The sequence below is a fragment of the Oncorhynchus mykiss genome, chromosome 22 (assembly GCF_057628025.1).
Source record: "Oncorhynchus mykiss isolate SJ-2025 chromosome 22, ASM5762802v1, whole genome shotgun sequence".
Lineage (NCBI taxonomy): Eukaryota > Metazoa > Chordata > Actinopteri > Salmoniformes > Salmonidae > Oncorhynchus > Oncorhynchus mykiss.
The window spans coordinates 49176258-49192140 of record NC_143043.1 but is presented as its reverse complement, the minus strand read 5'-3'; the positions used below and the strand labels follow the sequence as shown (position 1 = coordinate 49192140).

Here is a 15883-nt window from a genome sequence, read left to right as displayed (position 1 = left end):
TTCTAATAATTGGACCAAAAGTTGCTGCCTTCTCACCAAGCTGCTTGCCTATTGTCCTGTAGCACATCCCAGCCTTGGGCAGGTCTACAATTTTATCCCTGATGTCCTTACACCCTCTCTGGTCTTGGCCATTGTGCAGAGGTCGGCGTCTGTTTGATTGAGTGTGTGGACAGGTGTCTTTTATACAGGTAAAGAGTTCAAACAGGTGCAGTTAATACAGGTAATGATTGGAGAACAGGAGGGGTTCTTAAAGAAAAACTAACAGGACTGTGAGAGACGGAATTCTTACTGGTTGGTAGGTGATCAAATACTTATGTCATGCAATAAAATGCAAATTAATTACTTAAAAATCATACAATGTGATTTTCTGGATTATTGTTTTATATTCCGTCCCTCACAGTTGAATAATGATAAAAACTACAGACCTCTACATGCTTTATAAGTAGGAAAAACTGCCAATTCGGCAGTGTTTCAAATACTTGTTCTCCCCACTGTATATCCAAAATGTCAATTTATTAGACAGCTTCCAAAATGTGCAACGTCACTACAACATATTTTAAAAGTTGCCTATAAACTTTGCTAAAATATTTCAAACTACTTTTGTAATACAACTTCAGGTATTTTTAAACTTTAATAATCGATCTAATTGAATACAGCTCTATCTGTTTTCAATAGAGGACGAGAGGAAAGTAACGCTACTTTTCATGTCTTGGCCAACTCTCAACAGTGTTACGCAGTCCCTAGATATCATTGCACAAATGAATAACCTCAACCAAATTCCAAAGACTGGTGACATCCAGTGGAAGCGGTAGGAACTGAAAACAGGTTCATAAGAAATATAATTTGCCAATGAGAACTCAGTGAACAGACAGAGACCTAAAGATGCTGAAAGTCCTCTGGGTTTTGCCTGCTACATAAGTTCTGTTATACTCACAGACATGATTCAAACAGTTTTAGAAACGTCAGAGTGTTTTCTATCCATATCTATAATAATATGCATATCTTATATTCTTGGCATGAGTAGCAGGAAGTTGAAATTGGGAACACTATTTATCCAAAAGTGAGTAACGCTAAAACAAATAGTGCATTAACTTAATGCACTATTTGTTTTAGCGTTATCCACTGTTTTTTCAAAGTGGAAGAGGACAGAGTTAGTTTCCTGGGGTTTGGAAGGTGTGATGTGCGATGGCTTCTCAGCCTTGCGCGGAGGAGACGCTGTTGTTACAGCGTTGATTCAGGTGTGTTCCTGAGAATGTAGTTAAGGTGGAGGAGGTTCTGCTCACTGTCGGTGAACAGGTAGGAGCTGAATTTATACATTCTGCTTTTAGAGTGAACAGAGCTGTGGTTGTGTTCATGAAAATAGTCAATTTGGTTGGTAGGCTCATTGCTAGTGGAACATTTGTAAGGGGTGTGTTGGTGCCAGTTTCACCTCTTTCTACCCCTTCGACCAGGGTGGTAGTCGCAAATTCACCTCAGTTTATTACGGATGATCAAATCAGGAAAGAGCTGTGTCATTTTGGTAAGTTTGCTAGCGAGTTTCGTGTACTGTCGGCAGGTTTTCAGGCAGATGCCGTTAAGCACGTTGTTTTGTTCCGGAAGCAAGTATTCATGTTTCTGAATAACAATAAGTAACAGCTAAATGTGCATTTTAAAGTGAGGCATGGGGAGGGGCTCTAAGCAGGGTTTGCCAGTACAGATAGTCTATGGGGTTTTGAGTGTGGGGATTTGGGGCCTAAGTGCTTTGCGTTCCCAAATAAAGCCCATAGACAAGGTGAGGGTACAAGCGCCAGGGGGAGAATCGAGGTCAACATGCAGGGGCAATGAGACGCGGACAGCAGAGGCTGGGCCTAGTCATGCAAGAGATGGCGGGGTATCTGAGGCTGGGCCTAGTCATGTTATGCTAGTGGATGAGGAGAGTATAGTGGGGAAGGGTGAGAGAGGAGGAGGAGGGTGTCAAGCGGAAAAGGAAAAAGGGGGAGAAGTTTTTTTGGGCGGCTCTGACTCTCCTGTCCAAAAAAAGGGACTTGTGTGAACTTAAGAACTGGAGGCCTGTAGTATTACTCTGTGCGGACTACCAGATATTTCCCAATGTCCTCTCTAACAGACTAAAGTCACATCTGGACTCGATAGTGCTTAATTAAGAAGCTGAATATAAAAAGTGGGTATTCTTACATAGAAATGGGTCAGGCTTTTTGCTCAATAGCACAAAGCAGATCATTCAATCTATGTTCTTACTGGTTCTAGACTATGTTGAAATAATCTAAATGAATGCAGTGGCCCCTTCATTAAAAACTTTAGATGCATTTGACCATAGATAATTTTGTTTTATAATGGGTACATGTTCAGTACACATCCCTGCATTCTCTATTATAAAAGTAGGTTGTCCTACTTTGAGGTCACGTAGGTCAGTTTGTTGCTCTTTTTGCCTTTATACAGATCTTTGACCTACTCTAAACTACCTCGGTTGTTAACATCTACAATGATCATTAGACGTACGCGTCAGAGTTATCATACCCAGTGTCGGGGTTTGTACAGAGTTGGGTAAAATCAGCTCTTTGCCTTTAGGATCTTTCTTACCCCTTATTACTTTGGGGTTCTAATCTCCCTCTTTCAAAATCCCCCCGGTGTACATGCACCGGACATCCATAGGCTGGAGCCACCCGGAAGCTTGTGGCATTTACATATAAAGAGAACTAAATAGGAAACTCAACAGTGTGTTAGGCTGAGAAACATTATTTAGATGGTAGTTTTATTGTTGTTGAAAGCTTGAAAGGTACACAATGCGAAGGGACCTTGTTTCTAACACCCCATGCAGAGACACCCACACCCACACACACACACACACACACACACAATATCCCCCTCCAAGAGATTTCTGCTTCATAGACAACAACCCTAAGGGCAATCAAATAGGGGGTGTGGGGCCATTCTCTTTCAAACACAGACCCCCCAAGTTCAACCAATCAATCATCATGACAACTTCAAAGGAATCTATGCAATATATGCATAAATTAGCACACCCTCTAACGCGTGGGAACAGGATGCCCATATATGGGCATAAGCACGTGATCAGTTCCCGCCAGGATGTCCTGACCGGATGCCCAAATATGGGCATGCACACGTCATCCTGACATAGGGTCATAAATCATACGTTTGACGTGTGCCGTCTACTTTATTCTCTCTAGTGTGCACAACTATTCATCCCCCTCAAAGTAAATACTTTGTAGAGCCACCTTATGCAGCAATTGAAGCTGCAAGTCTCTTGGGGTATGTCACTATAAGCTTGGCACATCTAGTCACTGGGTTTTTTGACCATTCTTCAAGGCAGAACTGCTCCAGCTCCTTCAAGTTGGATGGGTTCTGCTGGTATACAGTAATCTTTAAGTCATACCACAGATTCTCAATTGGATTAAGGTCTGGGCTTTGACTAGGCCATTCCAAGACATTTAAATGTTTCCCCATAAACCACTCGAGTGTTGCTTTAGCAGTATGGTTAGGGTCATTGTCCTGCTGGAAGGTGGTCCCAGCTTAACTTCTTATGGCTGGGGACGTATTGAGTAGCTTGGATGAATAAGGTGCCCAGAGGTGCCCAGAGTAAACTGCCTGATCCTCAGTCCCAGTTGCTAATATATGCATAGTATTATTATATTTGGACAGAAAACACTCTGAAGTTTCTAAAACTGTTTGAATGATGTCTGTGAGGATAACAGAACTCATATGACAGGCAAAAACCTGAGAAAATATCCAACCAGGAAGTGGGAAATCTGAGGTTGGTCGATTTTCAACTCAGCCCCTATTGAAGATACAGTGGGATATTTGTCATGTTGCACTTCCTAAGGCTTCCACTAGATGTCAACTGTCTTTAGAAACAGTTTGAGGCTTCTACTGTGAAGGGGGACTGAATGAGAGGGGAATGAGTCAGAGGTCTGCCAGCAGTCACGAGCTGGTCGTGCGCATTCACATGAAAGGTATCTCTCGTTCCAGTGCTTTTCTGAAGACAAAGGAATTCTCCGGTTTGAACATTATTCAAGATTTATGTTAAAAACATCCTAAATATTGATTCTATACATCGTTTGACATGTTTCTATGGATTGTAACGGAACTATTTTACATTTTGTCTGCAACTAGTGAACACGCTTCGTGAGTTTGATTTGTTTACCAAACGTGCTAACAAAAGTAGCTATTTGGACACAAATTATGGACATTATCGAACAAATCAAACATTTAATGTGGAACTGTGATTCCTTTTTTTATATAAATATGAACTTTATCGAACAAAACATACATTTATTGTGTAACATGAAGTCCTATGAGTCTCATCTAATGAAGATCATCAAAGGTTAGTGATTAATTCTCTCTCTATTTCTGATTTTTGTGACTCCACTCTTTGGCTGGAAAAATGGCTGCTTTTCAGTGACTTGGTTCTGACCAAACAATCATTTTTGGTGCTTTTGCTGTAAAACCTATTTGAAATCGGACACTGGGGTGGGATTAACAACAAGATTACCTTTAAAATTGTATAAAACATTTGTATGTTTTAGGATTTTTAATTATGAGATTTCTGTTGTTTTGAATTTGGCGCCCTGCACTTTCACTGGCTGTCATATCGATCCCGTTAAAGGGATCTCAGCCCTAAGAAGTTTAAATCTCTGAAAATACAAACAGGTTTCCATAAATAATTTCCCCGTATTTATCACCATCCATTATTCTTTCAATTCAGAGCTGCCCCTCAGTCCAGTGGGGTCCTTGGTGAGGGTTACTAGGCCATGGTCGGCGGCGAGGGTCGCCAATCTAAGGACGCGATGCAGGCGGACTGAGACTTTGTTGGAGTGGGGTCCACGTCCCGTGCCGGAGCCGCCACCGTGGACAGATGCCCACCCGGACTCTCCCCTATGGGTTTAGGTGTGTGGCCGGGAATCCGCACCTTGGGGGGGTGGTTCTGTCACGCCCTGGTCTTAGTATTTTGTGTTTTCTTTATTATTTTGATCAGGCCAGGGTGTGACATGGGTTATTTATGTGGTGTGTTTTGTCTAGGGCTTTGTTGTAGGTATTGGGATTGTGGTATAGTGGGGTTGTCTAGAAAGGTCTATGGCTGCCTGGAGTGGTTCTCAATCAGAGGCAGGTGTTTATCATTGTCTCTGATTGGGAACCATATTTAGGCAGCCATATTCTTTGAGTGTTTCGTGGGTGATTGTTCCTGTCTCAGTGTTTGTTTGCACCAGATAAGGTTGTTTAGGTGTTTACGGTTATTTGTTTTGTGTTGTTCATGTTTATCTTTTATTAAAGATGTATTGAAATAACCACGCTGCATTTTGGTACGCCTCTCCTTCGACGGAAGAAAACCGTAACAGTTTGGAGTCATACCTTCTCAGGTAATAATCTGACAAAGATTTAGGGTGTCCAATTGCTTTCAGACTATTCAGGTTGTTTAAATATGTCCCAGTTTAGGTCACCTAGCAGGACAAATTAAGACTTAGTGTAAGGGGCCAGGAGAGAGCTTAGGGCAGGTAGGGTACAGGCCGATGCTTATGGAGGTCGATAATACCCAGCAACAGTCAACAAAGTGCTTTTTGAATGCTTAATGCTTAAAATCAGCAAATAAATGTTTTGGGGTACAGACTTGGTGGAGTCAACTGAGCACTGAAGGTGATCCTTGGTAAAGATTGATACTCCCCCACCTTTGGAAGATGTGTCGAGCCGAAAAAGGTTATAACCAGAAAGGTTAACATCATTATTCAAAACACTCTTCGTTAACCACATCTCAGTAATGACCAGCACATCTGGATTGGAGCTGTGAACCCACACTTTTAATTGTTCCATTTTAGGTAACAAGCTTCTAGTGTTAATGTGGAGAAAACCCAGGCTTTTACGAGAGCATAAATCAGTAAAGCAGATATCAGAGCACAAGTCAGAATTGGTGCTAGCAACTATAGATGGGCCAGGGAGTACATGCACATTTACAGATATTGTCAACAGTAATACAATAAAGGTACGACAGAGGACAGGGAGTGCTCTGCAGTGTTGATTTATGACATTTGAATGTGCATTAGATGGCAACAAGATCATATTGTACAGTAATTTCATCAGGTAACATGAATCCAAAGAAGGTGAGATGTGGCTACAAACAGTCTGTCCCACTGATGGGTAAACAATACATTCCATAGTCAACAAGCAGGCTGGAGTCATGAGGAAAACAGAAAAATAGCAAAATGCACAAGAAAAAAAAAATTACAAGAATTCATCTTTCAACAGATATAACACACTTGTGTGTACCTAAATGTTTAATATCCATACATTTTAAGATTATTTGTTTGAATTGCGCCTTTCAGTTTCAGCGGAAGTTTTCCCCTAGAGGGACACCTAGCCCAAAGGCTAGGTCTTATTTCAAGGTTTTACTGCTAACCTACAAAGCATTACATGGGCTTGCTCATACGGTCACAAGATGCAGGCCTCCTTATTGTCCCAATCATTTCTAAGCAAACAGCTGGAGGCAGGGATTTCTTCTATTGTGCTACATTTTTATAGAATGGTCTGCCTATCCATGTGAGAGACGCAAACTCGGTCTTGACCTTTAAGTCTTTATTGAAGACTCATCATTTCATTAGGTCCTATGATTGAGTGCAGTCTGGCACAGTGGTGTGAAGGTGAACTTAAAGGCACTGTAGCGACGAACCGCCCTTGCTGGCTCTGCCTCTAACCCTATTATGGGGGCTGAGTCACTGGTTTTATGGTGCTCTTCCATGCCATCCCTAAGAGGGGTGCGTCACTTGAGTGGGTTGAGTCACTGACTTGATCTACTTGTCCGGGTTGGCGCCCCCCTCGAGTTTGTGCCGTGGGGGAGTTCTTCGTAGGTTATACTCAGCCTTGTCTCAGAGTAGTTGCACCCTCTACAACCACTGTGATTATTATTATTTGACCCTGCTGGTCATCTATAAATGTTTGAACATCTTGGCCATGTACTGTTATAATCTCCACACGGCACAACCAGAAGAGGACTGGCCACTCCTCAGAGCCTGGTTCCTCTATAGGTTTCTTCCTAGGTTCCTGCCTTTCTAGGGAGTTTTTTCTAGCCACAGTGCTTCTACATCTGCATTGCTTGCTGTTTGGGATTTTAGGCTGGGTTTCTGCATGGCACTTTGTTACATTGGCTGATGTGAAAAGGGCTTTATAAATTAATTTGATTGATTGTACATAACATTTCTCTCAAAACCTGCCAACAAGGCCTGAAAACTAGCCTAATTTAACATATATTTTTAACCTTTATTTAACTAGGCAAGTCAGTAAAAGCCTACCCCTACCAGACCTTCCCTTAACCGGGAGGACACTGGGCCAATTGTGAGTCACACAAATTACCTCTCAAAACTCGCTCACAAGGCCTGAAAACATATTTGTTTTATATTCATTGCAACATTTAACCAATAAACCCTTTCCCATTAAGTCATTGAGAGCATTAGGAAGGAATATTGATGTACACTAAGAAGCAAAATGTCTGAAGAGAAAATACAATTTGCATTATCACTTAAATGTACCATTCTCCATGTCAGTATCATTGTGGACATTTTCACATAACACAAGCAAACAAGGGAGTTTCATAACTTCCATTTCAAATGTCAACTTGTGCAGCGCTCAAGACCCAAGAACTGAGCATGTGTAAAACGCTTAGATTGACAAGAATTTTCCATTAGAAAAGTCGACATTAGAAAAGAGTTTACTTTAAACCATCTCTGAGCGAAATTATCTAAAGCCTCTAGAGCGCCTTAAGTCATTTTCATTTTCCAGTGCTTTGTCGCTGTTCTAGCGTGTTAAAATGTTTTATGGAAAAAGGGTGTCTCCATAATGACAATCTAAATAGCCTACCTACAACTGGTAAAAAGATGACACCACGTGTGTGCATGATGCTCTGTCACCATGACTCAGCTTCAGTGTGCTCTCAACACACACACACACACACATACACACACACCCCCCACCCCCACCACTCACTCACTCACTCACTCAGTAAACAGCCTGCACACTGCGTGAAAGTCAAAAGCTACAGGTCACAGTGAAATATATATTTTTTAAATATATAAAATATATATAAAGACAAATGTCATGGCGGCCGCAACATTTATTTGAATTGACTATTCTCTGAATAATCTAGAACATATCAATGGTTAAAGTATAAACACAAAACAACACAGAGGAGGTTAAATTAAACATTTGATTCTGAAACAGTCACACTGTTGTGTGCTGAAGGAAGTCATGTGTTTATGGTCTGCAAAATGACTTTACTAATGATCAGTAAATGGTTTATAATGACATTTATTAAACATCTTATGAATGTATGAATCATTACTACAAACTATAAAAGTTGTTTATATATGTGTGAATAACTAGCTTACTAAAGCAAATGTGAATACTGACTGAATGACTGAATGATGAATGACTTATTGATAAACTATTTACTAACTAAAAGGTGTTACTATAAAGTGTTACCAATCTCTAAATTCATTCAGAAAAAAAACAGCATCTGACAGAGCTGCTCTGGTGTGACCCCTGACCTGGTAGCAGTGATGTAGTGAGACTAGTGGTAGTGAGAGTAGTGGTAGTGTTCACACCCAGTATGTTGAGGTTGAAATGGCTGCTTCAGTCTCCTGCGCTGTTGTGTTTATCATTAATCCACATAGTAGTTATTTATAAAAGTGAGAATACCTAGCTGACTAACATGGGAGTAATGATTAAAAGAGTGACTGTAAATGTAAATGCAAACTGTAAATGCCTTACAAATGGTTTATTACTGAACACAGTTATAAAGTATTACCCATAATTGCATATCCATATTCTTAAATTTTACCATCAACTACTTACATAATACACCAATGAATTAGACTTGGACGTTATCTAATACCATGCAGTGTTATTCATTTCAACTTCAGTACACTTGTTGAAAGAGTTGTGTCCCAATTGAGCCACTAGAGGGCAATGTTAAAAAACATAAAGACTGAGTAATGATGAATGAATGATGAATAAACTATTTACTAATCCATTATACATGTAATGAGACATTAATGATGTGGAGTCAAAATAAACATTATACATTCATTATTACAAAGTGTTACCAATCTCTATATTCATTCAGACTGAACAGCATCTGACAGAGCTGATCTGGTGTGACCCCTGACCTGGCAGCAGTGATGGAGTGAGAGTAGTGGTAGTGAGAGTAGTGGTAGTGATAGTGTTCATAACCAGTATGTTGAGGATGAAGTGTCTACTGTGGTCTCCTGCACTGTTGTGCTTATTCATTATGGCATATACTAATGATCAGTAAATGGTTTATAAGTTCATTCATTAAAGATATTATGAAATATCTTATGAATCATTATTACACAGTATAAAAGGTGTTAATAAATGTGTGAATAACCAGCTAACTAAAACAAATGTGGGAGTAATGATACATGAATGATGAATAAACTATTGACTAATCCATTATACGTTCTTCATTACAAGGTGTTATTATAAAGCGTTAACTATCTCCATGTTCATTCACACTAAACAGATTCTGAGAGAGCTGCTCTGCAAAATATGTATGTGCCTTTGAAAGGGGTAGGGTACTAGGTGCCAGGGGAATTGGTTTTGAGTGTTTCAAGAATGGCAACGGTTTTATGTTTTTTACACTCAACAATTTCCCGTGTGTATCAAGAATGGTCCATTACCCACAGAACATCCAGCCAATTTGACACCACTGTGGAAAGCATTAGAGTGAAGATGGGCCTGCCTCCCTGTGGAACACTTTTGACAACTTGTAGAGGCCATGCCCTGACGAATTCAGGCTGTTCTGTTGTTCAAAAGCAAGCGCAAATAAATATTAGAAAGTTGTAATGAAAGAGTATTGTTACATGAAAGAAGCAATTACAACAATTGTATAACAAAACCATATCAAACCTGTTTGTCAAACTGGGGAAAAAAAACATAGGAACTATGAATGTATTAAATTCAGAGTTAAAATAATTTTAGCTGTCACTTTGAACCATGGATAAAAGAAAGCATAAATTATTGGATTAATTAAGGAATTAACAAGTGGCAGAAAACTGATGATGAAGAATGATACATTTTCAGTTAAAAAAGAAAGAAAGAAAATAAATAGAGATGGAGTCCAACAAATTAGATAGTTGAAAACAACAATAGACAGAGTTTTTGCTGCTTTCCTCTCAGACTTATTTGCCTGTACAGTTTTAACACCAGACACACTGGCAGCCTCCTTTGAAAATACCTTTCTGGCCTGTGATCTGGCCACCACAAAGATTTTCATATAAAGTGTTATAATAATAGAACACGGGACAACGGTTTTAAGTACAAGGTCAATTATAGTAACCCAATTTAACCCTTCAACAATTAAACATTCTTTCAAACACCTACCCGGAACCTGTACACTTACAAAGTTTTTTATAATAGTAGCATCGTATATGATACAAGAACACCAGGTAATGGATATACAACACATCATTCTTGCTATTGTTATTTTAGAGTGGTACAATAAGGGATCACACACAGCAACATAGCGGTCAATAGATATCAAGACCAAATTGCCCAGAGATAAAGAAGTACACAAACAAGAGACGTAGAATTGAAACACACAGAAATATTCCCCAAAACCCCAGCATGATTCCATTATTGCTACAGTCGTTACTGGTATTACAATCAGTCCCACCAGGAAATCTGACACAGCCAGAGAGAGGATGAGCAGGTTGGTTGGAGTGTGGAGCTGCTTGAAGTGAGAGATGGAGATGATCACCAGTATGTTCAAAAAAGCTGTAACTGCTGAAATCAATGAGAAGAAGATGTACAGTGTTATGTAGATAGATGTCGATAGCAAAGCCTTTCTGCATGAAGAGTTTCTGTCTTGAAAACAGTATTGAACATCTTCATGTTCCTCCATTTGTAATAAAAAGTAAAAATGCTGAGGTCCTGCTCCTGCTTGGTCCTGTGTGTGTCCCTGTCAGGTCCGCCTTCTGACAAACTCTGAGCTCTGTCTCAATATTTATCCCTGAATTTCTGACAGCCACTCCCCTCCCCGAAGTCTCTCTGCACACACACACATGCGCATGTGAGCTCACAAATGAACAAACGGTTCAATAAACAAACATGAAAGCATGATGTAATGTATGACAGGATTGGATGTTTCTGTGCCCACCTAGCCTGTCCTTCAGCCTTACTGACAGTTAGATAAGAAAGTAACGGTAGCATAGCATGGGTGATATTTTGGTCACTCAAAGGCTATTTTACTTGGGAAATAGGATAACTGTTTAAGACTAACAGTTTTGGGTGATGTCAGTGCTCAGTTTGGACCATAATCCACAACCTCAGGAGACATGACAGTACGCCACATGTCAGCTGGCCAGTGTTTAGTCCTTTAGGTGCCTTTTAGCAATCTCCAAGCGGGCTGTTACGTGCCTTTTACTGAAGAGGCTATTTCATCTGTCCACTCTATCACAAAGGCCTGTTTGCGACCTGGGATAGGAGTCTTGGTTGTTTCAAATGTCTTCCAATTAAGATGGATGGAAGGCACTGTGTTCTTGGGGACTGTCAATGGTGCAGAAATGTTTTGGTAACCTTCCCCAGATCTTTACCTCAACACAATCCTGTCTCTGAGCTCAAATGACAATTACTTCAACCTCATGGTTTGGTTTTTGCTCTGACATGCACTGATAACTGTGGGACCACCACATTTGGAACCACCAAGACTCTTCCTACAACCATACAACCTACAACCATCTCTAAAGCACTCCACCAATCAAACCATTATGGTAGAGTGGCCAGACAGAAAACACTCAGTAAAAGACACATGACAGCCCACTTGGAATTTGCCCAAAAAAACACGCAGACCATAAGAAACAAGATTATCTGGTCTGATGAAACTAAGATTGAACACTTTAACTTGAATGTCAAGAGTCAGGCACCGCTCACCACCTGGCCAATACCATCCCTACGGTGAAGCATGGTGGTGGCAGCGTCATACTGTGGGGGTGTTTTTTAGCGGACGGTACTGGGAGACTTGTCTGGATTGAGGGAAAGATGAACAGATAAAAGTACAGAGAGGTCCTTGATGAAAACCTGCTCCAGAGTGCTCAGGACCTTACACTGGGGCAAAGGTTCACCTTCCAACAGGACAATGACCCTAAGCACACAGCTAAGACAACGCATGAGTAGCTTCGGGACAAGTCTCTGAATGTCCTTGAGTGGACCAACCAGAGTCCGGACTTGAACCCCATCGAACATCTCTGGAGAGACCTGAACATAGCTGTGCAGCGACGCTCCCCATCCAACCTGACAGAGCTTGAGAGGATCTACAGATAATAATGGGAGAAACTCCTCAAATATAGGTCTGCCAAGATTGGAGCGCAATGCCGAAGAAGTCTCAAAGCTGTTATCACTGCCAAAGGTGCTTCAACAAAGTACTGAGTAAAGGGTCTGAATACCTACATATGTAAATGTGATACTTCAGTTTTTTATTGATAATACAATTGCAAACATTTCTAAATACCTGTTTTTTTTTGTCATTATTGGGTACTGTGTGTAGATTAAACCAATTTAATAAATTATAGAATAAGGGCTGTAATTTAACATTTGGAAAGGGTCTGAATACTTTCCGAATGCAATGTATACCCTGTCTTATATCGTATCTCTTAACTACCTCATTTTGCAACTTATTTAGTCTAGTAAATAAAAACTTGAAATAGTTTTTTGTGGCATTGAGTTAATTTGCGAAAAAAATGGGTTTTTGCAATTCCAAAGCTTCTCGACTATTAAAAAGGAGAATATAGTCAAATTGACTGTTGATTACACTGGGAATATGGAATTAATGGTATAACGGTTAAAGTTACCGACTGACAAAGGTTAATCCTGGGTTTGTCTTTATCCAATGGTGCCCCTCTTAGATACATTTTCATAGGATAACAAAAATGATCAAATAAATCATATCAGTGAATTATTCCAGTAATTAATCAGTACATGATATTGAATATTAATTAACCAAAAGTCACAACATAATAAAATAATTTAATATAACAATATAACAATATGTAGACAATAGGGTGGGTGTCAGGCCAAAGTGCCCCAGCATTTATGTTGGAACTGTGTGGTGCGTGTGTTGGTAAGATTTTTTTAATCCTATTTCCTTAATGTTTTATTAATTTTCAGAGATAGGGATGGCAGGTAGCCTAGTGGTTAGAGCTTTGGACTAGTAACTGAAAGGTTGCAAGTTCAAATCCGAATCCCTGAGCTGACAAGGTAAAAAATCTCTCATTCTGCCCCTAAACAAGGCATTTAACCCCTAGGCTGTCATTGAAAATAAGAATTTGTTCTTAATTGACTTGCCTAGTTCAATGAAGGTAAAATAAAAAAGATGTGAATTTAAAACTATGCCAATCATGGTTATTTTATTTATAACCAGAGAATTGGGGTAATTCAAATAAGACTAAATGCAATATATTTCTGAAGTCGGCTAGAAGGAGGGACAGACAGACAGAGTCTGGGACAGACAGACAGGCAAGCCCTACCAGGACCTTGCCCTCAGCACAGTGGGATGGGTCTGGAGTTTCATCTCTCTCCAGTCCCCAGAGGGAACCAGACTTCCAGATGGCTTAATGATAAGAAGCTTAATGATAAGAAGGCATACAGTATGCAGTAGGTTACAGTATGCAGTAGCTAGACCTTCGGCAGACCCATGGTTGCAGGTGTAAATAAAGAATGCTATTATTACATGGAGAATGGAACGATGGTGTAACGGCTTTCTTCCTGGGAAAGAGAGGAACAAAGCGCAGCGTGGTGAGTGTTCATCTTCTTTAATAATAAATCCCAACTGAACACTTCAAATTACAAAACAACAAATGTGAAAACAGTCCTATCTGGTGCATAGACACAAAGACAGGAAACAATCACCCACAAACCCCAACACAAAACAAGCTTCCTAAATATGGTTCCCAATCAGAGACAATGACTAACACCTGCCTCTGACTGAGAACCATATCAGGCCAAACACAGAAACAGACAAACTAGACACACAACATAGAATGCCCACCCAGCTCACGTCCTGACCAACACTAAAACAAGGAAAACACACAATAACTATGGTAAGAACGTGACAGATGGCCTCATTCTGTACAGTAGGTGGAGGGAGTATGGAAGTGCATCTAGGACTGTGTTTTTTGAGAATTTATAACGCATCTTTTGATAATCTTTGGTTGGAGTCTGAGCAGTCCAGGATTATGAGGAAAAACATTTTGATCCATAATATTTATTCCACAGGACAAAACTAGATCCATCGTGGAATCACATCCAAAACGTATGTCCTCTCTCGATGACTTACAGATTGCTGTCATCTTGCCTATCTCCTGTTTATACTAATCGACCTGACCCTTGGAGAACTGCAAACTGTTCTTCAGGTCCTGGGCCTCTCTGGTCAGGTCCTCCATTATTTTATTAGTTGACTCACCCAGTATTTGGACATAACACTTGAAGCTATTTTCTTGTTGTAACAACTGATTGTAGAACTATATTTCATTGTTTCAAATATCATTAACCTGTGATAGAGAGACACCACTGTCCTCAATGGTACTCCCACTGCCTTTGGTCTTTGCCATGGTAGCAACGTAGGTTACGCTGTAACACCTCGCAATTTCAGACGGGGCAGGTCACAGGGAAGATTGGAAACAATAACAACAGCAACAAGCCGGGGACAATCCACAGTCACAGCCACAAGGGCTAACCGCGTCGGGGGTTGTGTTCAAGCCCTCAAGAAAACCCTTCTAGCTAGACAGGCATCTAGCTAGCAGCTAGGCTAGCCGCTACGCCAAGAAGCTCCTCAAACCTGGCCTTAGTCGGCAGGATCACTGGACAAATAATAGCGGTCCCAGCCACTGATACCAACCACATTGCGGGATCCAAACTCAAAAGGTAGCTAGTCTTAACCAAACTTTTTCAATAGACTTCAATAGGAAATTATATCACAATGATGAGAAGTGGAGAAGTGACCCAGCTGTTCGAGGCCGATGGTGTGCCCCGCTCAGTGGTGACGTCATTAAAGGACGGACAATCAACCATAGGCCAAAGTGAGGATCAGGTGCAGAACAAGGAGCATCTTCTGCAGATAAAGGACACCAAGGTTTGGCTTCCCCTTGTGTTATGCCGTGGCGGAGATCTTTGTGGGCTATACTCGGCCTTGTCTCAGGATGGTAAGTTAGTGGTTGAAGTTTTCCCTCTAGTGGAGTGGGGGCTGTGCTTTAGCAAAGTGGGTGGGGTTATAACCTTCCTGTTTGGCCCTGTCCGGGGTATCTTCGGATGGGGCCACAGTGTCTCCTGACCCCTCCTGTCTCAGCCTCCAGTATTTATGCTGCAGTACTTTGTGTCGGGGAGCTAGGGTCAGTTTGTTATATCTGGAGTACTTCTCCTGTCTTGTCCTGTGTGAGTTTAAGTGTGATAATAATAAGGAGTCATCATGTCAGGTAGTCATGACGCATGGTCCTAGGACTCAGGTCCTCCGAGAGAGAGAAAGAAAGAGAGAATTAGAGAGAGCTCTAATTCTCTCTTTCTTTCTCTCTCTCGGAGGACCTGAGTCCTAGGACCATGCGTCATGACTACCTGACATGATGACTCCTTGCTGTCCCCAGTCCACCTGGCCGTGCTGCTGCTCCAGTTTCAACGGTTCTGCCTGCGGCTATGGAACCCTGACCTGTTCACCAGACGTGCTACCTGTCCCAGACCTGCTGTTTTCAACTCTCTACAGACAGCAGGAGCGGTAGAGATACTCTTAATGATCGGCTATGAAAAGTCAACTGACATTTACTCCTGAGGTGCTGACTTGCTGCACCCTCGACAACTACTGTGATTATTATTATTAGACCAT

The 15883-nt window shown here is 40.9% G+C and overlaps 1 protein-coding gene across 1 annotated transcript; it reads right to left on the bottom strand.

Moving 5' to 3' along the window:
* Positions 1-9952: 9952 nt before the first annotated feature.
* Positions 9953-10918, bottom strand: LOC149972880 (trace amine-associated receptor 6-like). Its single transcript, XM_090216377.1, has one exon. It carries the CDS (start codon positions 10916-10918, stop codon positions 9959-9961), a length of 960 nt encoding a protein of 319 aa, XP_090072503.1. The 3' UTR covers positions 9953-9958.
* Positions 10919-15883: the final 4965 nt, after the last annotated feature.